The 24,960-nt window shown below is 37.4% G+C and overlaps 3 protein-coding genes across 4 annotated transcripts; 1 reads left to right on the top strand and 2 right to left on the bottom strand.

The window, feature by feature from the left end:
* Window positions 1-416: 416 nt before the first annotated feature.
* On the bottom strand, window positions 417-14,448 carry stk36 (serine/threonine kinase 36 (fused homolog, Drosophila)). Of its 2 annotated transcripts, none has more exons than XM_065250208.2 (20): window positions 13,912-14,448; window positions 13,668-13,808; window positions 13,257-13,334; window positions 9,687-9,817; window positions 9,239-9,488; window positions 8,717-8,810; window positions 8,131-8,297; window positions 7,668-7,834; window positions 7,139-7,280; window positions 6,424-6,537; window positions 6,158-6,334; window positions 5,844-5,935; window positions 4,786-4,849; window positions 4,541-4,651; window positions 4,347-4,421; window positions 4,143-4,260; window positions 3,922-4,048; window positions 3,074-3,245; window positions 1,574-2,980; window positions 417-1,258 (listed from the first exon to the last, which is right to left on the bottom strand). In XM_065250208.2, the coding sequence occupies exons 1-20, from the start codon at window positions 13,996-13,998 to the stop codon at window positions 1,139-1,141; spliced, it is 3,834 nt and encodes a 1,277-aa protein (XP_065106280.1). In that variant the 5' UTR covers window positions 13,999-14,448; the 3' UTR covers window positions 417-1,138. The 2 variants fall into 2 exon arrangements, with proteins under 2 accessions (XP_065106280.1, XP_065106279.1); XM_065250207.2 differs by having other exon boundaries at window positions 6,424-6,543.
* A 388-nt stretch (window positions 14,449-14,836) lies between these two features.
* Window positions 14,837-22,171, bottom strand: LOC135732092 (POU class 2 homeobox associating-factor 2). The gene is made up of 5 exons (XM_065249997.2): window positions 21,966-22,171; window positions 17,747-17,847; window positions 16,312-16,354; window positions 15,881-16,185; window positions 14,837-15,784 (listed from the first exon to the last, which is right to left on the bottom strand). The coding sequence occupies exons 1-5, from the start codon at window positions 21,976-21,978 to the stop codon at window positions 15,368-15,370; spliced, it is 879 nt and encodes a 292-aa protein (XP_065106069.1). The 5' UTR covers window positions 21,979-22,171; the 3' UTR covers window positions 14,837-15,367.
* Window positions 22,172-22,770: 599 nt separating this feature from the next.
* On the top strand, window positions 22,771-24,171 carry gig2o (grass carp reovirus (GCRV)-induced gene 2o). Its single transcript, XM_065250209.2, has 2 exons — window positions 22,771-22,876; window positions 22,978-24,171. Exon 2 carries the CDS (start codon window positions 22,979-22,981, stop codon window positions 23,633-23,635), a length of 657 nt encoding a protein of 218 aa, XP_065106281.1. The 5' UTR covers window positions 22,771-22,876; window position 22,978; the 3' UTR covers window positions 23,636-24,171.
* Window positions 24,172-24,960: the final 789 nt, after the last annotated feature.

The following is a 24,960-nucleotide window of genomic DNA, read 5'->3' on the forward strand; positions in this document are numbered from 1 at the left end:
AACACGAGGTAGCCTACATTTTAGAGAAGACTACAGGTCATTGTAGAGCACAGTTAAGTGTCACAGATATATTTATCTATTAAATGTTATATTTTAAATTTTTTCATAAAATACATTCCCTTAAATTTGCAGTATAAATCCTTGCCATTTTAAATAAGCCATTTAAAAATATTTAACCGTTTGAAAAACTCAAAACTGATTTTTGTCCACAACGCAATACAAAATAAATTGTGCGTGGTTTTGGGACGTATGTCAAAATGCTTACGTAATAAACAGGTAGATGAACTACAGGAAAAAGTAAGTTTAAATTCAGTCTGAATATTTCTAAGATAAAATATCTAGCACGGGTATTAAATGTAAAATGAGAGGGAGAAACAATTTAAGTAAAGATAAATAACCGAATATAAAAGCACAAATAGCAAAGGAAAGACACATTTTTATGAAAAATGTATATTGCGTAATTGTATTAATTTATATTATAAAAAAACAAACAAAACGGGAAAGGTCACATGAATAAAAACGAAGTAAGCAAATCCGTTATTTTCACTTTTCCATAAGTATTGCAGATTAAAGGAGAATCTTCAAAAACAAGGGAAACATTTTACCGAATTTTCCGGTCATTTCTACATAGCCTGATATTCAATAACTTTCAGGCTAGATGAATAAATAATAAAAAAGAAAAAATACAAAAAACTGAGGCTGCAAAACAGTTAGATTATAAACATACAAACGCAGCTTTTTATTTAAAGAGAAATTAACGAAAAATCCACAAGACCAAGGGACTTGAATATAACGGTGTCTGAATAAATCAGTCAAACATTTAATAACCAAAACTTACATTTAAACATCTACAAATAAATACAATGCTATAGAGAATGACGACACATTTTGAGATGTTTTTGAGTTTTTACTGTCACTTTATAAAAATTCAGAGCAGTTTCAATTTCATTTCGGCTCAATTATTTTGATCATAGATCAAATAAATATATACATAAAATGCTTTCCTAGCCTTAGCGGAGACATGCATCAACCTTTTAAATGGAATTGAAAATATCCAGCTATTATCCCCATTTAATAGAAATTATTTTCTAGTAAAGTGAATTTTGTTTTCTCTACACACAAACTGTAAAGGTTATGTTCACGTTTTCCCTTCAACTGGCTCATCCAACTTGCTGACAAGCCATTGAAAATCCCTCTGAAAAGAAGAGCTTTGGAATGTGTGACAAAGTTTTCTCCCCGCATCTAGAGACCTCAGAGCCTTAAAGGAAGGGAGGAAGGGAAGAATGTGAAAATGACAGTAAGGTATTTTTACCAGCTTTCTCTGTCTTTCAATTTTTTTGCACAATTGTCAAAATGATGCAATATAGCAAAAAACAGCTCAATGTTCATTTTGTTGCAGTGTTTGCATACAGCTCAAAAAGAACTGCACTCTGTGCGAATATTGTTTAATATTTAATAATCCGGTTAGGATTCTTTTTAAATGACATAAAAATCCAATAACTTTCCTAATTCACTCAGAGGTGTAAAAAAATACCTAAACAAGTTAGTTGAAACAGATTCACACTCCTTTTACCTGTAGCAGTGTATTTTGCTGGCTAAACACACGCAGGGTGGCCACAGCTGCCCGTCGCACTGCATGATGGGAATCATCACAGGCAGTTTGGAGAAGCAAGCATGGCACATCTGCACTAAGGAGTGCTCCATCCACTCCACTGATAACAGCTAGGCTACCCAAAGCCCCACAGCAGTGCTGTCGAATGACATTATCAGCATCTGACAGCAGAGACACGAGAGGAAGCGCTGCTCCTATGGCAACTTCTTTCCATACGTCTCCCACACTATAACAACCTTTTCCTTTTAAAGCAGAAGAATCCTTTTGCAACCCTCGCCTGACACTTTCTAATACCGGTATCCTCCGCAATTTTCCTTTTCTGCTCTCAGTTGTGTTCTTGATCTTCTGCAGGCCGTTTATGGAAGTATTTAAATCAGTTTTTCCAATTACACTCAAGCAGTTTCCCACAGCTTTGCAGGCACTCCTACGAACAGACGGGGCTGGATCATGCAGGCAGCTTAACAGTTCCTGAAGCAGTTGTGGATCAAGGCTCCAGCTTGAGTCAAACTCTAAATCCGTGATGCCATGCTTAACACCTGAGACTTGCAGTTGGCCCAACAGGCTACAGCAAGCACCTCTGATCCCATCATCTTTGTGACGCAACGCAAGGCGTAGTTGGGTGGCTTCCACAGGAAGAAAAAATCGAGAGCGATGGGAGAGATAAGGTGCTAGCTGGGAAAGAAGGATAAGAAGTTCAACCGCACAACCGCAGAGTAATTGGCTTTGTAGCAGCACAGCCAACAGAGAACTTGCTGTTCTAACTTCTGCCTCTGGGGATGAAATCTGTGCCGTTGAGACTTTGGGGTGACCCCCGTTTGTCTTGCTATATCCATTGCACTCTTCCAGACTGTCTATAAGCCAGCTAATGGTGCCCACTTGCTGAACCGGCAGGAGATGACTGTCATGGAGCTCCAAACTGTCCATAAGCTCCTCTATGCAACCACTTTGCTCTCTAAGATGCTCAATGCTCGGATTCTGAAAGCTCTTGGTTTTTGGTTGCGATACCATCTCCCTGAACTTCTCAGTCTTGCTTTTGGAAAGCTGGCTTTGAGTCTTTGCCAAATCCTTTTTTGTTTTAGACGTGGCTTTGAGCTGGTCTATCCTCTTTCTAAACTGATCACCTTTGATCTGCTCAATCTTGGTTTTCTTTCCATTACCGTTGCTCTTGATTTGCTCCACACCATTCCCAGAGTGGTTAAGAGTTTGTTCTGTTCCATTGTCTGAGCTTTCTGTGTTATAAGGGAGGAAGGCACAGCTCTGGGCTGCACTGATAAGACGTGGAGCAGTGTGCTGTGGGTCAGATAGTAGCAGACGGTTCAAAAGACACAGAGGAAGCTCCACTAGGGCTACAGGAAGATTTTGAATCATCTGACCAAGGAGACAACACAGAAATAAATGTCATTTCATAACAATTTACATCAGCAGATAATAATCTGACTGAAAATACAAGAATAAGATTACCTTCATTAACCCAGGCATAATGTTTGAATTACAGTACGACTGAACAAGAGATGATTTTTTTTCAAGCGGCAACCTCAGAGAGAAAGGGATGCATAGGAGATGACAGCTCATCATTGACAGACTGTTCATTTCTGAGTCACCCCAGAAACAGCCATTCTTGAGCAATGCAGTGCTGTTTACGGTAAAATGAGAAGAATACTGTAAAACCTCAAAAACGATCTAGAAAAGCTTTACAATTTCATTACATTCATGCATTTTGCTGAAGCTTTTATCTTGGTTCAACCTATGACATTTTGCGCTGCTAATGCAATGCTTATAATACAATATAATACACACATAATACAATGTGTTTGCGTGGGTTATTTTCCACATACCGTACATTTTTGTAGCTGCAGATTTCCCTGCCTTCCTTAAACAAATTGATTTGTACAAAACTCATGGATCTGAAAAGCTGTGTCCCTGATTGGCCAGGTTGTAACTGACCTGAATACCTCTGACGTCAACCGGAAATGTGACGCTCCTTACCCTGTTTAAAGGATTTGCTCACAACGCATTGCTAACAGGGGTTAACTTACAGGCTGTAAATCTGAAGCGGGAGGAAGTATGATAATGTCGGTCTTGTCTACGTCAACAAGCCCAGGAAGTAAACTAGAGCCTACAATCTGTGTTTTTGTTGTAGTCCAAGAAAAAAGATTTACGTTGGAGACGATAACTCACCTCATCATTTACTTTGGGGTTTGTACCTTTTGCATATCGTTAATGTACTAAAACACACTTACACACCAAAGGAAATGTAAAATTGTAAATCAGAGGATAGGTGCTCTTTAAGACTTTAAGGTTCAGCTCACCAATTGGTAGTGAGAAGGTGACTGAGGACAGAGGTGCACTTTGTAGTGAGGTTCAAAAGAAGATCAACACAGTTATATGGATCACTGGAGAAAACCAACAAAGCGAGAGAGAGAAACACGTACAGACCTGTGAAAAAAAGACCAATGAGTGTTATTAAATTGCCGGCGTATTACAGCTGCAATCTACTATTACAAAACTAAATTTTTATTATGCTCAGTACCATTAGCAGAGAAATGGCATCCCTGGAAAGTTGTGTTCTCAAGCAAAATGTTCACTTTAATCCACAGGCAAGACCAAAGCTCAGAGCGCTGAAAGTCGCACAATGAGCTGCTTTCACACTACAATCATTAGGGGAATAAATTGTTGATTAGACAGCACATAAACACAGTACAGATTTGAGGACAATTCATCTGAAAGGAATTACCTCAGATAGTCTGTAAAGAATGAGTGACAGAAGGCCGTCGCATATGCCCCAACCCGCAGGTAAAGGGTTGTGAACCTATTTGATAAAGAGAGAGTGAGAGAGAGATGAAGGGAGGATGAGAGGGGTGACTTCACTGGATTTCATCACATCAATGACATTAATTACTCCAAACAGAGTAAATAATGGAATTGTACCTCCGCTCTGTCTGTCAAAATATTCTCTAAAAAGGCTGCAAGCCTTTCCATGCTGACATTCACAGATATACCACGGTGAGTGAACAAGGTTAAGACTGCCGTTGCCAAAAGCTGTAGGAGAAACCACAAAATCGACTGTAATCCAAATGAAACCAGACATCCTACGATCATTGTACTTGATTTTCCCATTTAAAACTGCATTTGACACAAATTAGAGAGGCAATCTTCCTAACGTAGAACCTTACCGCTGAACGTTTTGGGTCTTGATTGAGAAATACTGATATAAATATCTGACAGAGATCCTCAGCTCTGATGAAAGAAAATATTTTTTATAAAATTACAATTTTATTAAACTGCTTTAAAATAACAACAGCCCCACAAAACATTCTGCAATTATCACTAAATATTCTCTTATTTTATAACAGATTTACTTAAAATGATTAATTTAACATGAAATGACACATCTTGCTCAAGCTTTATTCCTGTAATTCCAGACCCATATGACTTTCTTTTATGAGTGGAGCACAACAGGGTTTTTTGAAGAACATCCTGCCCAGGGGCGATTCTAGGGTTTTCATTTTAGGTGGACTCAGACCCCCAATGAGAGTATAATAGAATAAATAAATAAATAATTATATCTCATTTTATATATATATATATATATATATATATATATATATATATATATATATATATATATATATATATATATATATATATATATATATATATATATATATATATATATATATATATAAAATTATATTATATATATATAAAATTATATTATATATATATAAGCTAGTGCACTGACTGCATGGATTACTGGCATGTAAATATAATGTAAGGCTAAATTTTAAATTTTTCTATTTCTCATATCATGTTAACTGCAGTAACTTCTGTAAATCTAAGTCATCTGAAGTGACAGAATCAATCACAAATTCCTGTAAAGTTTATGGGGCTAACATAGCAACATTTTTAGGGGGGCTGAGAAGAATTTTGGGGGGGCTAAAGCCTGATCCGTCCTTTGTGGCTGTCAAGCTTTAAAATTTCCATAACACACAAGTCGCAGTCATTAACAGCCCCAATCCTAATTGTTATTTTTTTTAATGGAAAGGATATGCACTGATGTACTTTAAAGTCTGTGTTCCACAACGTAAAGCAAGTTATGTGGGTAAAGTAAACTATATTAAAATTTTCATTTTTGGGTGAGCTATTCCTTCCAAGTAATTTGAGGGAAAATAATTTCAGTGCTTAAAAAAATGTGAATAGGGTACATTACAATAAATTTATAAAACCATACCTCCTCTCCTTTATCTCCCACTCGGGGCTCTTTTCCAGGTACATTATGAGCACACTCATCAGATCTCCCAGAAACATTTCACCCTGTGACTTCTTCAAATAACATCCATTTAGAAACTATTTCTTATTTTCAGATTTTTCACTTTTAAAAAGGAATGATATCCCCTATTGGTTTATTCATACTATAAAACAGTAATGCTATTAATTGTGATCCAAACATCTTTCAAATATTATTTATTTTAAATAAAACAAAATGTAAATGCATTTCTTTCTTTAAGACTGTAGAAGAACATGCTGTACGTGTATTTTTCAAACCTGCATTAGATCTGGAATGTTCAGGGTGTCCTCGATTAGGTCGAACAGTAGATGAGGAAGCTCCAACTCATTGCCCGCTGTTTCAGCATCTCCAGGCTGACAGCTTTGAATGATGTTTCTGAGGACTTTTAGCAGCTGTGTAACTGAAGAAACCCCTTCACCTTTCTCAACCAAAAGCTGGACAGATACGCAAGTCTTTAATACACTAATCAAATTTACTTACTAGTTCAAACAGTGACTTTTTTTATAAAACAAGGTCAAATTACCTTGTTCTTGGCCAAAAGAAGTTTGTTCTTTAACCTCCGAAAGATGGCAGTGTTAAAAGACACCTGATCAGAAAATTCAGCCAATTGCTCCCACTCATAATCACTGTCAGCCTCCTGTTCCTTAATGATGGAAAGTGAAAGTGAATATGTGTTTTATATTATTTAGTTGCATACCCATAAGCTTAAGACACCTCACCAACAGTGGCGGTCGGTGACTTCTTTTTGAGGGGGCTCGATGCAAAGTTTTTCACAACATGTATGTAGCCCGTCATGTGAGTGGTTCCTTTTTTCAAAATATGTGTTCTGCACATCGAGAGATCCTGTGTGCATCACGTGTCTTGTCAAAATAAGTGCCTGCTGCAGATGCGTCTAAAGGGTTTATGATAAAAGAGATGCTCGCGTATGCCAGATACTTGCATAATCTCATGTGTAATAATCAGAGTTTACTGTTAAGGGAGTGTCTTGGGTGTATTTTGTGAACGTGAGCGTCTCTTATCATATATTTTTTTTTATTTTGACAAAACACGTGATGTACACAGGATCTCTCGAGGCGCAGAACACATATTTTGGAAAAGGGAACCACACATATGACACTCCGAACACTTATTTTGAATTAGCGCCCCTCGGATAAGCAGTCAGGAGCCGCCACTGCACACCAACTATAAAATATATGATATAAATCGATCAGTTAACTGGAGTGTTATCCCGAACAAACCTCACTGTCCATCCTGACCGAAGCCAGACTGGTGCGTGCATGTCCAGAGCGTTTCACAACCTGCCGGGGTCCCACTTCTACTGAAGGAAACTCCCTTTCATAATCTTTACTGATCTGGCCTTTATGTGGAGCTGAGTACACTCTAAAAATAAAAGGGGACATGAGAAATTGGGCAATTAATCATTTTACGTCATATAGGTGATACGATTTAGGTGTATATATGTTAGGATCATACATGATTTGTTCAGCTGGACTTTTAAATAGGTTTGGGTGTGTTTACGCACCAATTTCCAGGTTGTTTAGATCAATTACACAGCAATATAATACATTTTTATGTCTAGTCTAAATAGGTCTTCGACTATTTTAGTTCTCCATAGTTGGTCTTATCATTTATCATTTTCATGCTAGTCAATAAAAAAATCTATTTTCCTCCCTGTTACAGTAGTACTGTTAATATCTCATTTTTATAAGTTTAAACTACAGCCTCAGTCCCAGTTTTCCAAATTGAAATTCTACATGGAAATACTACCTGGTAACACTGTTGTCATTTGCTTGATGCTGATTGGTTGCTGGCTGAGATGAATTTTGATGCACTGAAAAGGTGCTGCCCAATGAGTGGGTAGTGGTGGGGGCTCCTCCAGCAGAAGCTGTCTTAGAACGAGTCTGACTGGTGCGGGCAGCTTTCCCAGCTATCTCCTAGAAAAACAAGACAACTTTTTTATTATTTCACATCCATTTACAGAACTGATCCTTTAAACGCTCTTCTTGAGAAATGAAACAATCTATTCAATTTGCATAATCTCGTAAAATACAGGCAAATTTGCACAAATCACATTACATCATCAACAACAGCGTCACTTTAATTTACATGAATGATTTATCTTACTAAAAGTACCGGAAATCAGCAAGACATATCAAACATTACTACATAACATCTGAAAAACAAACTTCTTGGTTAACAACAGCTGTTCACAGATGTAGTATAAGATTACCAGTCTGTTATTCCTTTCTTTCTCTCTGAGCTCTCTGGCCTTGCGCAGTAGTTTGCCCTCTCCACTACGTCCTGCTGCCTTCTCTGCAGCCTGCTGCTTTTTCAGGGCCTGCACATCTGGGCTGGGTGTCACTGTGAGGGGGTAACTCGAACCCTCATCTGACACAACTGTCCAAAAAAAAACAGAATTATTTTAGAGAAATCCTTATTATATTTCTACAGCTGGTAAATAAGCTCATTTCATTTTCTCAAGTTTGACAAATTGTCCTGATTTTTAAAGCTCAGTCCTTCAACTATATTCTTAAGTTATTGAAAGTATAACAGCAATGATCAAACAAATATTAAGCAATAGCTTTAATTTAGCTAAATTACACTCTGGCTTTTGTTTTTATATTTCATATTTAATTTGACTCATTAAGGTTGAAAACCAACATTTGCTGAAAGCTAAGCTTTATTATGATAGTACAGAATAAAGATTCCCCATGAGAGTTTCGGCTCCTAATTTGTACCCTATTTTGGTAAAGTACTCAAAATGTTCAGAAACATTGATACAATTGTTATTTATTTAATACAACTTTAGTCCTTACTTAAAACTCCATCTGCAACAAAAGGGTGATGAAGCAAGTCTGGCCAAGACAGCCTCTTCTGAGGATCTTTCATCAACAATCCCTTTAAAAAACTCTGCATAAAAACAAACAAATGCACAAGTAAAGAAAAAGTTTAGCACTCCTCCAAAAGCATTATTCAATAAACTTAAAATTACTCATAGTCAGTACATACTGACAACAGTATGCTTCTACATTTTTGAATCTGTGTATCAAACACTAAAGGGTGGTTTCCTGGACAGGGATTAGCATATGCCAGGACTAGACCTTAGTTTAATTAGGAAATATAACTAGTTTTAACAAACATGCCTTCCTAAAAACATTACTTGTGTGCATTTTGAGGCAAAATAAAGGGCACTGATGTATTTTAAGATTTGCAAGTTTTTTGCAGTTTGGACAGCTCTTACATTTATTTTAGTCTAAAACTAGTCTAATCCCTGTCCGAAATAGAGTAAGATGTTTTCATTTAAAAAGTTTTCATGTGAAGAGTAAAGTATACAGTACCATGCAGTCTTGGCCCATGCTCTCTGGCCATTTTACTGGATCTTTCACTATAAGCTGCACCAGCTGAAAGATGGAGTTGGTATAGAACGGTGGCGCCCCCGTGTGGAGCTCATAGAGGATGCAACCTAGAGACCAAAGGTCAGTTGAGTGGTCATAGGGTTTCTCTTCCACCAATTCTGGAGACATGTAGAGAGGAGTCCCTTTAATGGAGGTCAGCACCAAGGTGGACACACTCATGGCACGGGCAAATCTTTGAAGAATCAAGAGAATGAGACACCACAATGCTATTCAATATCAGTTCAAGAAAATGATATGTCCTCCCTGTTTTAATTCAAAAGTGACTGAGATTAATCCGTAATGAGCTAGTGTAAATAAAATCAATCATATTTTAGCTGCATAAATATCAGTTAAAACTGGTATTAAGTTTATATGTACTGGAAACACTTACCCAAAGTCACAGAGCTTTACCACTCCTCCTTTTCCCAGCAGGATGTTTTGTGGTTTCATGTCACGGTGCAGAATGCGATGTGAGTGTAGATAATACAGGGCAGAGACAAGCTGGCAGCCTATTTCACGCACCTACACAAACAAAACACAAAAAAGTATGTAAGAGGTCTTATTTTTAAGTGTGCTACAGGCCTGAACGACAGCATAACACCAAATTAGAAACACAAAATTGATGAACTACCATGTTGTTCATATTTTTAAGAAATACATTAATGTGTTAAAAAATAGTTATTTTGTGCAGTACATTTAAACTTTGTATGCATTAGTATGATATTATTATTATTATTATCTCTATAATAATGATAATAAATATCATTATTATCAATGGCACTGGCTTTTAAAATAAGCCAGTGCCATTGATTTGTCTCAAGATACACACCAGTAACATCTTTTACTAAGGGATGTTTATTAAAGATGCCAAAGAATGCATTGAAATAATAGGTTAAATTGTTCTTTGATTTTTACATAGGGTATACAACTTTATTAAGTGCAAAAATTATCCAGAAACGATTTTATATGTCCATTTACAACCCTAGGATTTGTCCTTTGAATAAAATGGTCTATTTTTGCGCTATCTGGAAGGGTCATAATAATGCTGAGCTCTGCTCTGAATGGCTGTGCTCTGCCGTGCCCTGAGGCTCATGCCTGTAGCTCACATTAAGCTGGGCGTACACAGTGCGAATTCTGATGGTCGGAACGTGGTGAGCTCTCGCACACGACACGAGTGAGTTTATGCAAAAAATAATTCGGACGCAGTTACACACAACAAGATTTTACCGTACAAATTCACAAATTCTAACGTACGGTAAGCATTTTCGCACCTGTGTGTTGTGGCAGAATGTACAAAAAATAAAACAAGAAGAATACTGCAAAGATATTGGCTTAAGTGCAGAGTATAGCCTGGAATTTTTGTTCTTTTGTATTTCTGTTTATGCATTCCGAAATTGCAATAGGCCTAAGACTGTGGCGGTGAAGTAGTAGCTAACTAGCGCATATGCAGTATTGCCTCCTTAATTTATCATTATTATAGTGCTAAGTAAATACAGTATCTATATTGCTATTATTGATGTAGCATATATGATGTAGCATTTTTAAAAAATCTGACCGTTTAACAAACAAATTCTATGGGCCTATTTATTCATTTGCATTTTCACAGAATGTAAATTAATACATTGCTATTCAAATATAGCATGAAAACAAATTAATCACTATTTTCAAAGATAGCGTACATGTTTAGTCATTTAAATTTTGTCATCATTTCAGAACAACCTAAGGCTTCAGTCACACCAAAAGCGCTTTAAACGCTTGCAAACGCAAGGCGCGACGCACTGCCTTTTTTAAAAAAAGAGCAGTGCGACGCGGCTTTTCATATTGCTAAGCAACCACCGAGTCAGCTGTCTTGTCAATCAAATATTGAAGCGTGAGCGCTCTTTTGCTGTTAACTGTCATATCAGCAGAAACTTTAAAAAGAGGACGCTTGCTCTGACCTTGTTTGAGGGTGAGAGGTGCACAAACACACAGGAGAGAGTGAGCGAGTGGTGTCCGGTTCTTCAAAGCAACTGTAAACTTCCCTCACCACAACGTAAGGCCCGCCTCTCCCCTCATTCGATTGGACAATGGAAAGACACGAATGACGTCGGGCGTTTTTCCGCTCTCAGCGCTCCTTCAAAAAGGCGTGCGCGGCAGGCGGCAAAAAACCGCAAGGCGCTCGGCGCGCATAAACAGCGCGCAAACGCGCCCTGCCCATAGAATATCATTCAAAAAAGGCGCCTGCAACTGCCATAAACGCTATTGGTGTGACTGGCCCCTTAGGCTACCAAAACAACTTAAATTGGGCTATATTATGTGTTCCTTTGGGGTGAAATATGTAAAAAAAAAAGCGTTTAAGCTCACCTGTTAAAGCAGAATCTCCATAATAATGTGGAAAACGTTGTCTCCGCTTATGATCATCATGTTTAATGTACTCTCTTAACTCTATTTTGTTAAAAAATTATTTTGCATTGATTATACGTGTATAAATTGAAAAACAATAAAGGCATATCTTAAATTAAACATGGACATCTAGTTGCTTTTATTCTCTGTCACGACAGCCCTTTTAATATCTATTTATTTATAAAACTGTACTACTGTACAGAGACTTTGGCACAGCTTGAATTACACAAAAATTGCGACATTCTCTGTACATCCTTGACTTTATTAACCAGTGGTCTCCGCATTTATTTATTTATTTATTACATATTTTAGTTGGCTTATTTTATTTATGTTTACTTTTTAGAAAATGATAAAACATATTAACAAGTCGCCTTCAAGTTTTATGTATTGTGGTAGCCCTTGCTCACAAAAAGTATGTATAATCAAAACAACTGTATAAAACAACTACACTCTCTTCTGTCCTCACACACATCCACGCGCACACACAGCTTTGACCAGATGTCACAAAAACATGTATGCCACGTTTTTCGGGCAAAAAGGCTGATCAAGAGGTCGTAACTGAAAGGACCTGTCATATTTGTCAGGATGTCCCGTGACCGGAGTGTGTGCGTGCACGAAACATAGCCAGCTAGTTGTCGTCCAGATTCGAGGTAGCAGTGCCACATTTATCTTTCTTCTTCTGTGTTCTGTCACCTTCTGATTGGTCAACTTTAAGTGCTTCGCCAGATCTTTCGTTTACCAGCACCAACACTATGAATTCATACCGACAGCTCCGGAACTTTTTTGACATTTAGTTAACATGTTGGGGCGTACATTTCGACTGTTACATCACAGTCTGTGTTATGTTGTGATTGACATGTTTTCCAGCAGTCTTTCGCATGTGAAAGTTTACATAAGAATGAGGAAACAAACATGTTTGAGGCCCTTATTATTCATCAATGCCTAGGTGAATACAGTTTTTTTATTCTTTGGCACCTTTAAACATTTTAATTAAACTAAGGCCTTGTCTTGGTTTAGCTAAGCCTTGCCTGTGAAACCAGGCCTTGTTTTAAATTTTAACGTTTGTTTTTAAAAAAAAGTTTTAAATTGTTAACTCTGTTACCTAATATAGCATTTGAGAGTGATATAAAATACAACCTGTTCGGTTGGTTCTGTAGATAGATACAGTTCTAGCCCCTATCAATAATCTAGATCAGGGGTCTCCAACCTTTTTGTGAGTAAGGGCTACCAAAATGGATTAAACAATCTGTAGGGCTACTTTTTTATATAGTTTACTCAAAACTTTTTTTAACTTGTTGGTTTTATTTTATTTTACTTGTTGATATGTTTTATCATTGTTTAAAATGTTAATACACATAAACTAAGCCAAGCTAATATACAAAAATGTAATAAATAAATATTACAATAGACTTAATAAAATGTGCTTAGGCAGCCACTTCACAGACTCTGTGTGGGTGACTTGGTGCCTGCAGGCACCACATTGGAGACCCCTGATCTAAATAGTATAAAATATAATATATTGATTTGTTGTTACTGTATAAAAAATTTTGGTGAAAACAGACACTGGATGCTGATGTACCTGACCCTCAGGTAAACTCCCATCATCCTCCAGGATCTGAAACAGCTCACCCTCTGCATACTCTGTTACCACCACAACCTGATAGAGGAAAGCATGCTCAAATTATGCCAGTAACACACACACACACCTCAGTTGTTTAAGCTGTTCCCACCGATACTTCTTCAGTTACATATTTAATTGGATGATCAAAGTCCCAAGCATGCTTGGTGTTTGTACCAAAGCCAACATCCTAACGTCTCAACATACACTACAGTCTGCCAACAAGAATTATTCTCTGGAGATTTGAATGGGAAAATTGTTATCCCTGGAAGCTGTATTTTATTGCAAAGAAAGCCGTTATACTGGAAGCACCAGGTTACAGCGACAGTGGAAAATGTAACTTGACTTGAGAGCAGGTCGTGACAGTCATACCTCCCTCTCTGTCTCAAAGCTGTCTAACAGCAGCACTACGTTGGGATGTTTGAGCCCCCTCATGATGTCAATCTCTCTTTTCAAACTGCGCAGATCCTTCTCTGAGCGGCCAACTTTGGGAATGAACTTCAACGCCACGACCTAAAAAATAAAGGGATGTGGACGTTACTCTGGAGAGTTAATAAAGTTAATATCTGAATGACATGTTAGCCTGCGGTGCTGGAAGTTTGGGTGCAGCTCTCACCTGACCGCTTAACTTCCTCCGGCCTTTAAACACCCGCCCGAAGGATCCTTCCCCGATAACCTCCAAAATATGATACTGATCCATCATCAACGATTAAGCGTAGACACAGACGTTTAAGGTGAGCTAACGTTAGTAAAATCAAACCCGTTTTTAAGCGTTACCCACTTAAGCACATTACGCACTGTATTACTGACGGAGTTTTCTTTTCATGACTCGTTTTTCATGGTTGTCTTCGGGACAACTAACGTTATGTTGAACATGACGGACTAAGCCAAAATGGATAAACAAGGATAGCGATGTGGCTAAGTTAGTGCAATGTTTTTATGAGATGAACTTTAATCTTTTCATCCTTACGACTACACGAAAACAAACAACCTCCATGCATCGTTTCATACTCCCGGGGCTATAAAGCTAGTACAAACATTTGCCATGTTAAAAAAAATGCTTTCTGGAACTAATTACGATTACATATTAGATGTAGACAAACTTGAGAAACTTTGACGTTCCGCGCTGTCCAGAGAAACACAACACAACGCACCTAGCAACGTCCCGGCTCAGTCGTAGAAGCCCGTATAGAAAGGACTACAAATTAAAACACTTATTTAGTATTACATGTATTTTTAAAATAAAATAGCTTTGTATTTATTATTTTGGATTTTTCATTGCTTTATGGCGCATGAGAGAAGGAATAAATGGAGGTACTGTGAGAAATTAGAACAGGCGACTGTGTTAGTGTCCTCATTCAGCCATGTGCCTACGGGGGCCTTAACTTGACAACGCAGTGGCGTCCTAGCAACTTACCCCATAAAAGAGGTCAGAATACGTTGGAAACATTTGTATATTGACAGGAAAGGCGACACAATAAACCGCGTATTTCTGGTCTATTCTATAAAGACGACACACTTTAAATATTATTCATGCCAAAACGTAATTTTATTTTTAAACCTGGTATTCCGGACAACAGACTAAAAATCTAAAAAATATTAATAATAATAACTTGCAAGCCATCATCTTCCATCTATTACCCATTCTCTTTGTAAGTGTTTGCTTAAGTGTCCTGTGGTACTATTATGAAGATTTAAAACATTTGGAAAAAAAGAAAGACAAAAAATAAGTGCATTGATTCCAATTCACACATAATAACTCAAAGATGTGAATATGCCTAAGACCGGATGATCTGCACATATTTCTTTTACATACTGCAAATACAGATTTATCTATATGCCATATCAAGACTTTTAGAAAGTTATTTTGTAACATGTTTCCTAAGGAGACCATATTTACCATGAAAAATAAGATGATTTTCACACAGCAAGGCACGCACACACACATACCACTATATCCTGTAATATTCATGGTTATAATCTCCTCTATTATCTCATTCCTTCTCTAAGGATAGAGACGCTGTGTAATCACAACCGAACAGTCCACAGTCCACGCAAAAGGCTTCTGCCTTTTAAAAAGCCCTTCTAGTCTCATATGACAACCAGGAGCCAGTTCCATCATCTTTAGCCCAGGATGTAGTGTCACTGAGAGACACCACTCCGCCTCTAGCCTCCTCTGAGGTGACAGGTGTCATCTTCACCACAGCCAGATCGCCAGGTGTTGTCATGTATGGTGGGCAGGAGTAGCTTGAGGCAGAAGTGTAGGAGGCTGCTGAGTAGGGAACATCTTCCAGAGGTTGTAGAGTGTAAGGCTGAGAGCTCGATGAGATGGAGCTCCCACTGTGCCCTGATGACAGACGGTATGGCGAGGAACCACCAGAGTCAGGCCCTCCCAGGGATGGTGAGTCTGCCACTGGGGTTGGACCCTCAGGACAAATGACTTCTGGTTGACTGACTGGGTCCTCGGATGGCTGATCCCAGGGGTCTCTCTGTAGCATATAGGTGGGAATTATGGTTAACGTACAGTACTTTGACATAACAACCATGTTAGTCCCCTGAATCTTTTAATAATATCATTTGAATACCAAGAGTAGATGTGACGATGGCTCTCCAGACAGAGATGGCAGTAGTGCTGGTAGCGTAGATGGTGGAAACAGTGACCCTCCACTGGTGGTATAAGAAGTTGCCCCTCTATAATCTCCATAAGAATCGGGGTTGTAGTAGCTGTCAATGAAAGAGGGGTAACTGGAGGGATGGTCATACGTAAATGCTTTGCCTCCCAGTGCTGAAGAATATGTATCTGGAGAGTATTGCTTCATAGGATGGCAGAGCTCTGAGTCTGGGAGGAAGGATCTTCGCATACTGTAGTAACCAGGAAGCACATGAGATCCTGCAAAATTGAAGCAGGAAATTCGCTTAGCTTCCTGTGAGCAGGTGAATTAACTCTCTCATCGGGTACATACTGTCTGATCTGTGTATAACATTTAGCAAATGAGCAAATCCAAGATGGACTCACCAGGCATTGGTACAAAAGCTGGCTGGGATGAACTGCTGCTCGTCTGAAAACCAAAACATTTGTATTATTCACCCACTCTCAATAAGTTTGGGTCTGTGTTTCTCATAAATCATTAAATAATGTTTGATGTAACAGACAATGGATCCCCCCATGGTTAACTGCAAGAAACTTCAGTGGGCTCCATTGTATTTTGCCTGACTTTAAGTCGGAATATAGAGAGCAAGGCAGGAAGGCTTAAGTTCTAGTGCTTGTTCTGTTGAAAGCCAGGCAAATCAGGTGGGAAGATATTTGAATATGATTTGCCAGTGTCACAAAAGTGCTCCCCCCTCGCTCCATGTGTACACTTCCCTCCGGTGGAGTGTGTACTCTTCTCATGAGATTTTGCCACAAGGATCTAAAGAAATCATTGGATGACTGGGAATATATCCCAGCTGACTGTGCAATGCGCAGAAGAAGAATGCAGTGGAATCAAGTTCATTTGTTTAGTAGATATCCTTCTTTGTTATAGACTTACAGTCAATACGCACAAGACGCACAAACACCTTTAGTGTATATTTTGAAAAGGGTATTTTTATGGTAGTATGCATTTCTTACATGGTTAAAGCGATCTTGAAAGCTTTTTAAAGCTGCCACACTTAACCTAGAATATATAATTAGTATGTTTTTACTAGGCTATTGTTGAGATATATGGTGAGGCCAACCACCTCTCGTAAGAATTTGCATGAACTGACTGGTCCATTAGTTTTAGTAAGGGCACAAAACACAACAAAAAGCAGGCATATACTCACAGCCGGAGTTTACTTGAGCACAAGCACTGTCTGTTTTGTTGTGTTTGTACCTCAGTGACGACCTTGGTTTAGGTTTGGGTTTAACCGTCTGTTGGTAACAATGCCGGTCTGTCCCCTTTCAGGAAGACTGATCTGATTTTGACAGGTGTGAATGATAGTTATCTCTTAAAAGTAACAAGGGACATTTCAAGCCATAGATGAGGGACAGGTTGGAGCTATGTTTAATGCCAAACATTCGGTTTAGTGTGGATACGTTTAATTCAAATACTATCTGTGTGTTTGAGGAAACACTGAGATAAAAATGTATGCATAGGGTGGCACTGTTGACTCATAGCATGAATATCCCTGGTTCGAGCCCCGGCCAGGTCAGGTGGCCTTTCTGTGTGGAGTTTGCATTTTCTCCCTGTGTCAGCGTGGGTTTACTTGGGGTACTCCTGTTTACTTCTACCTGGCAAAAACATGCAGGTTAGGTGTACTGGAAATGTCAAATTATCCCTCCCCCCAAACGTGTTTGTGTGGATTTACTTCTGTATGGATTGATTAATTCTCACCATGAATATACCCATGGATGCTGGAATGGCGTTAAGAATAAACAAAAGAAACAAACACTTATGACATGATCAAGAATAAAGGGATTAATGACTTACACTGAATCTGGGTGCATTTGTTTGTCTTAATCGCTTCTCTGCTAGAAGGTCTTTGACAGTATGTTTGACTCTGACACCTTGGTATACTCTCTTGGAATACTCTGTGGGGAGAAAGGAAATACGTGTATAATATTTTTATCTCTCTTTTTAAAGAAACATCTTGTAATGGCCGGAATTGAACCAAAAGCCATTCAGTAGACAATCTGACACATTAATCAAATTTATTTAAATTAAATTAATCATTTTTATTTTGTAACAACAATTGTTAATCTAATATATTTTATGAACATTTGTTTAAGTACAAGGAAAAGGCTTACTGACTTTTATTCAGCTGACACTTTACCTGATATCTTATAAATACAGTATAAAATTTCATGCTTTCATGACATGTTACGCCTTTGTTGATTAAAAACTATGAAAGTAGAATTTTGGTTTATTTTAAATTTGCACATTGTGCAAATTTGCACATTGTGCATTAAGCTGGCTGCATAAACTGCTTAGACTAGTCTTACAAGTTAGTCATCCAGTTTTTGCCTTCAAGAGTGGTTATAACTTCAGTTACATAAAAGTCAGTTACATGAAAAGATTGAATTTGAGTTCTAGTAACATGTAGTTAGAACTGATGAGCCCTAACTAATTGCTAGTTGGTCATACTGGTTCTTAAGAGACAGTGATAACTTAGCGGCTATGGGGCGATTATTTTTTTTTAGACAGGGCTTATCCTAGTCCCAGACTAAAATGCATGTTTGAGCTGCCTTAAAGGGACACTAATTTTTTTGTTGATTTTTACCGTTTTGGATCCATTCAGCCGATCTCCGGGTCTGACCGTACTACTTTTAGCATAGCTTAGCATAATCCATTGAATCTGATGAGACCGTTAGCATTGCGCTCAAAAATAACCAAAGAGTTTTTAAATTTTTCCATTTAAAACTTGACTCTGCTGTAGTTACATTATGTACTAAGACCGACAGAAAATTAAAAGTTGCGATTTTCTAGGCCGATATGGCTAGGAACTATACTCTCATTCTGGCGTAATAATCAAGGACTTTGCTGCTGTTATATGGCTGCAGGAGGGGCAGTGCCCGAAAATAGTCCCCTGCTATTGAAAGTAACCAAGGGGACTATTTTCAGGCGCTGCGTAATATCATTGCGCCTGCTGCAGCCATGTTACGACAGAATGAGAGTAGTTCCTAGCCATATCGGCCTAGAAAATTGCAACTTTTTCAAAAAAAGTGGAGTGTCCCTTTAATTTAAAAACACTACTGATATGTACTACTGACATATCTTAACATATATCAGTGCCATTGTTTTGTGTCAAGATGTACACCAATATTGTTTTTTATAAGGTTTGTTTGTAAAAACTGTCCTAATATAGAAAAGGCATAATATCATAACCCTGTCTGGGAAACTGCCCCAATATGTTTATGTAAAAAAGCCACTGGTTTTACTACACAATTAGCATAGTTTAATTTTTACCATTAACAGCAGTAATTACTTATTATTTAGCTTTATAAGACTTCATTTATATATAATTTTTATAATTTTACTGCACATGAAAGGGGAAATGTTTTATTGCTTAGACCATTATGTAAATAGACAACAGCGACTATTAAAATAAATTCCTCATGCAAAAAAGATCTTACATGTTTGAGTACTAAACAACATTGCATTCTATATAAATAAAAATACCAAATTCTTGCTTTTATTTCTGATGGCAGGATGGTACACTCTAAAAATGCTGGGTTATTTTCAATCCAGTGCTGGGTCAAAAGGGACGAGCCCACCCCATTGGGTTGTAATTTAACCCGTGCTAGGTTGTTTCAACCCATTGACCCATTGTTACGTCAAATATAAACATTTTCTGGGTTAATTTAACCCAACAGCTGGACTCGTTCCTTTTTTGACCCAATGCTGGGTTGAAAATGACCCAGCATTTTTTAGAGTGTGTATTACATACTTTCAACACTTAATACACTGTATGTGCACTTGACTGATGTTTTCAAAGAGTTAAAAAATTGTCACCCCATGACCATGCGTCAATATGTTACGCGGAGGGTATACCCTTCGCGTCATTTTTTGACGAACTGGGGACTTCAATACTATTGAGTCCGTTGCATTCTCTTTCCTATTTTCGTACCATTTTTTTACCATTTTCGCGTCGGTTTAGGGTTAGATTTACATAATGACATCCCTACCCAAACCTATCCCTAACCCCAATGTCAGGCGACAACTGTTTAATTTCGCGTACCTAATAGTATTGAAGTCCCCAGTTCGTCAAAAAATGACGCGAAGGGTATACCCTCCGCGTAACATATTGACGCATGGTCAAGTGGCGTCAAATATTGACGCCATGGGATGAGGATGTGTTGCAACATTATGTTGGACTTTTAATGCAATGCATTACAACTCTATGGCACCAGTCAACACTCTGCACTAAATTCTTCTGGGTTATTTTGTTTTCACCCAATGCTGGGTAAATATTGGACAGAACAAATGTTGGGTTAATAAGTAAACAATAAGCATGCAATACTGGGTTGTTTCAACCCCTGATTGGGTTAACAACAACCCAGCATAGATTTATTTATAACCAACATGTGTTCAGTTCAATATTTACCCAGCATTGGGTTAAAAACAACCCAGCAGAATTAAGAGTGAATTCTACAAACAACAGGTAATAACATGCATGTTGTATTTATCTCAAGGAGTTGGTGGGCTATTTATACTGTAAATCTCTGAAATATCAGCTAGGAATGTCTATTTAACCATGCTGGCAAACTCAAGCCTGGGGAAAAATCATTGCAAAACACTCAGAGTTAAATAAACAATAGCATACCATCTGTCAAGATTACAGATCCGTCTCAGATTTAGATCCTTAGGCAAACAGCTGTTTTTGTTGTTTATGAGATAGAAAATCATTCAATTCATTTATATTCTAATATAGCCAATATATTTTAATGCCCGATTTAAAAAAGTCAGATGAATTCTATATTTGTATTTCTTGCACACCTGCTGCATCTGTGGCCTAGTGTGTGCATGCACAGTAATTTACCCTCATGTTATAATCTATCCCTGTTTAACAGTCATAAATGGCAGTGCCCATTGCACTTGCAAAACATATGCTTGCTGTTTTCCTGAGTTTGATACCAGAGTTCAGCTCTCTTACAACATTTATCTGTGTGTATTCCTTAGCCTTTACACTTAAAACTAAAGGTGCTTCACGATTAGAAGAACCATTTTTGGCCTTCCATAAAGAATCTGTTCCATCCAAAGAACCTTTTTGGTTCAATAAAGTTTCTTTAGACTATAAAATTGTATGAATTATGGGGTTGTTCTAAGAACCTTTGACTGAACCGTTTTCTAAGGAACCAAAAATGGTTCTTCTATGGCATCGCTGTAAAGAACCTTTTAAGGACCCATATTTTAAGAGACCTCTGTAATAAATGTGGCAGTAACCAACATTTGTAACATATCACACACATAAAAAAATGGTTACAAGCAATTGTCAAATAGATTAAATAAATGGTATATTAAAAGTTCCTAAAAGGATTCGGTTCCATATAAGTAACCTTCAACAGCCACACATCCCTTCTGTTGCAACAAAAGTTTATAAAAGTGCACAATGTGCCACATATAAAAAAATGAGAAAGAAAGTTTTGTTTTGAGAACATGACTAAAAGTTTCTTTGAGAAACCAAGAATGGTACTTCCGGCATCAATGTGAAGAAGCCTATTAATCACCTTTTAAGAGTATAAAACTAAAAAAGTACAATAAAAAATGAATACCCAAGTTTATCATTCAGAGTGCAAAATACTTGGCAGACTGCTTTTACCTTGTCATTTTTTTTTTTTTTTGTCATTCCTACTAATTTAACTTTATCACAGTTTATGTAAAATCCTTATTTCAAACTACTTTTTCTGCTCATATCAGTATTATAGGCACAATTTAAATGCATTTCATTATTGAAAATAACTAAGTAAAGCAAGTATTGATGTATTTTGCACTTTGAAAGTTTTAAAACAAGGACAAATTTTGTTAAAAATAAAAAATAACATAGCCTATTTTTAAGCAAATGAGACTAAATATATAGGTTAAATGAGAAACCTGCATAAAACTTTTATATAATTATACAATACCCACATTAATGCTTAACTAAGTAAACATAAAATAAAATAACACAAATGTCCCTGTATACGTAGCCTACAATATTAATAATTCTCACCTGTCTCCATCATAATTCTAGCCCAACGCTGCAAAGTGTCTCAGATGTCTTAGTTACGTTCTCTAGTCCAGCAAAGCGTATATACCACGTTCATTATAACAAAAGGAGAAAGATTATAAACCTAAGTAGACATAGGTATGGTCAAACTCACGCACCTATATTCATACCCTTCACATCGTTTCGCTTGTAAAGCCTTCATCATTTGGTTAAATGCAAATAACTGGCTTGGAGACGTTTCTCAATAATTTGCATCGACTGTAGATCAGAGTACACTATTAAGGCAACACTGTTGAAAATAAGGAGTATGTCACAGGCGCATTAAAAAATACTGGGGATGATTACGAGGAAAATGGGGAAGAAAAAAGAGGAAGATGTTATTTTCTTGTAATTATAAACAAAAGTTAAAGACGACGAGTTAAAGATGTGACATACGTTCCTACATTTCTGATGTTTTTTGGATTAAATGTTTCTGCCAAATTTCAGTAGGCTACTCTGTACTCATGAGCAATACACCTGCTCAGTCCGGTTTAGAGTTTATTCTAAAGCTCACACACGCGACTGTGCACGTGCAAGTTTATGTGCACACGTTAAAAGAAAACAAGCAAATTGAATGATCTTCTTCCCATAAATGTTCCTCTGTTAGTAAAGAATATACATATGATAAAATGTATAGCTTTAATGCACTGTAAGTCACTTTGAATAAAAGCAGGCTACATAAATGTTATCATGAAATAATATATAATTTAATAATAATATGAACCAGAAACTAAATGATTTACATTTGTTGTAAGTTAACTCGTAAATAGAGGTTTTGAATCACTTTGTCCTGTGTAGCATAGGACTACTAGAAGGCAAAAGGAAACTTAAGAAAAATGTGTAAAGCGAAAACGAAAGTTACGGTGGTGAGGAAGGTGAGTAGCATAGCCTTTCCCTTAAACATTTGTATCGTTTAAACTTTACAAAGACTTTTCAGTGAGTGGTCGTTTCAATTGAATATCTGTTTTTATTTAAGAATGAACGGGGAGGTATTTTTCTCTGGCTGGGATGTGGTTAAAGACCGCAGCAAAACTCTATCCGCGGACCAGGAGCCGGAGGCCGGCCGCGGTTACACGATGTACCACGGCACACATCTGGCAAATGCCAAAAAAATAATCACTAATGGGTTTGAACGCTCGAAAGATGGACTGCTCGGCCCCGGAATTTATGTCAGTCGTAACATTAAAAAAGCTCAATGTTACCCGCTGAAGACTGACAAGAATGAAAAAGTCGTTTTCAAATTGAAAGTGCGTGTTGGGAAAGTGAAGAAGATCGACTCTGACAATCACGCTTTCCAGAAATCGTGGCACCAGAACGGGTACGATTGCGCGTGGGTCCCACCACACAGCAACATATCCAGCATCAAGTCCGGTCGCGAAGAGGACTGTGTGTGGGACCCCAAGCGCATTAAGGTGGTCGACGTTGCTTGTTGTGTGGATCAGGCTAAACGCCACGAGCTCAGACGGTTGATCCGAGGGGATGGCTCTAAAAACAAACACAAAGAAGCGAGTTCTAAATCTGAATGCGACATTTGCCATCACGACGCATCTGAAGGACCCCACGATATTCAGAATTGTTGGCACTGCGGGAAAAACATATGTCCTTTTCAAGACAAACACTTATGTAGGAACTAGCCTAATTTGTTACGATTTAATTTATTTTATTTTTTAAGACTTGTCCTTTACAGACATTTAGCTTTATAGACATTTCAGCTTTCAAAAAACAAGTTTGAGGTGGGGCCTGTTTAAGGCTCCCTGTTTTCATCTGAATACTAAGGATAAAAATGTATAAGGGTTTGTAATGGTTTAATGGGAAATATTGTATATGCACTACCATAAAATGTGCTAATCATATTCTGGTGAAGGTAACATGATGTAAACATACTTTTACAAATATTGTAAATCTGTAACACTGTAGCCTGGCCCTATAGCCTACTATATGACATTACACATTATGACTTATGACATTTCACAAAGGTGTAACAAAAGCTGCATTGTCAGTTCCAGATCTGTTGCAATAAATTCCATAAAAATTATTTTAATTGAACATTTTAAGGTTTTAATTTAGGCCACACCCGCACTGCAAAACTGCTGTGACCCACAAAAAATTATGTTTGGTCTCTTGATTTTGATTCTATGTTTTTTGAAATAAATGTTTTTCTTAATCTTAATCATCAACTGTTCTTGTTATGTTTTATTTTTAATCCTTCTGTAAAAATATTACACATAATGTATTCACATTATGAACTTCACGGCGGCTGTTGTAGAGGGCGACGTTGAGTCGGATTTAGGGTTTCAAATGGCTTTGAACATGGGCTTTGAAGACTTATTTGAAGAGAGAGCAATCAATCACAACGAACGTTTATGGCATGGAGGAAATTCTGATTTAACATCTGTGTACTACATTAATTCATCTCACCGTTGATGATAAAATTTTCGAAGAGATAAAAACACGTTGTTGGGCACGTGTTCGGTGTAGTGGCCACTGGCCAGTGTTACTAGATAATCCAATTATTGTGAAGTAGATTAGATCAACGTCAATGCTGATACTATAGCCAGACAGCACAGTCCTTTGCCGTCATCATGTTTTTAAACTGCGTTTTGTGCATATCTCTCTGAAGATTTTTTTGAAGAATTGAATGATGTGCCAGTCAATTATATTTTATTGATCATCAGAAATTGTGACCTCACACTTGATTTGTTTCCAGTAAAATACCTCACTGAAACAGTAAGTTTAACCCTTAAACCGATGTTTTCTATGATATCTATTTTATGTATTTTTTTTTTTAAATGTTTTAGTGGCATTAACATGAAAGTGTCTTTATGACTTTAATGTTAGTTATGGTAAAAAATATTTATATGTAATTAAGACATTTAATAGGCCATTCATTTATGTATTTCGAAAGTACATTGTTTATCTGTAACATGATGACTTTAGATCAACCCTTCATTTTAAATTT

Source organism: Paramisgurnus dabryanus, chromosome 5, assembly GCF_030506205.2.
Source record: "Paramisgurnus dabryanus chromosome 5, PD_genome_1.1, whole genome shotgun sequence".
NCBI classification, from domain to species: domain Eukaryota; kingdom Metazoa; phylum Chordata; class Actinopteri; order Cypriniformes; family Cobitidae; genus Paramisgurnus; species Paramisgurnus dabryanus.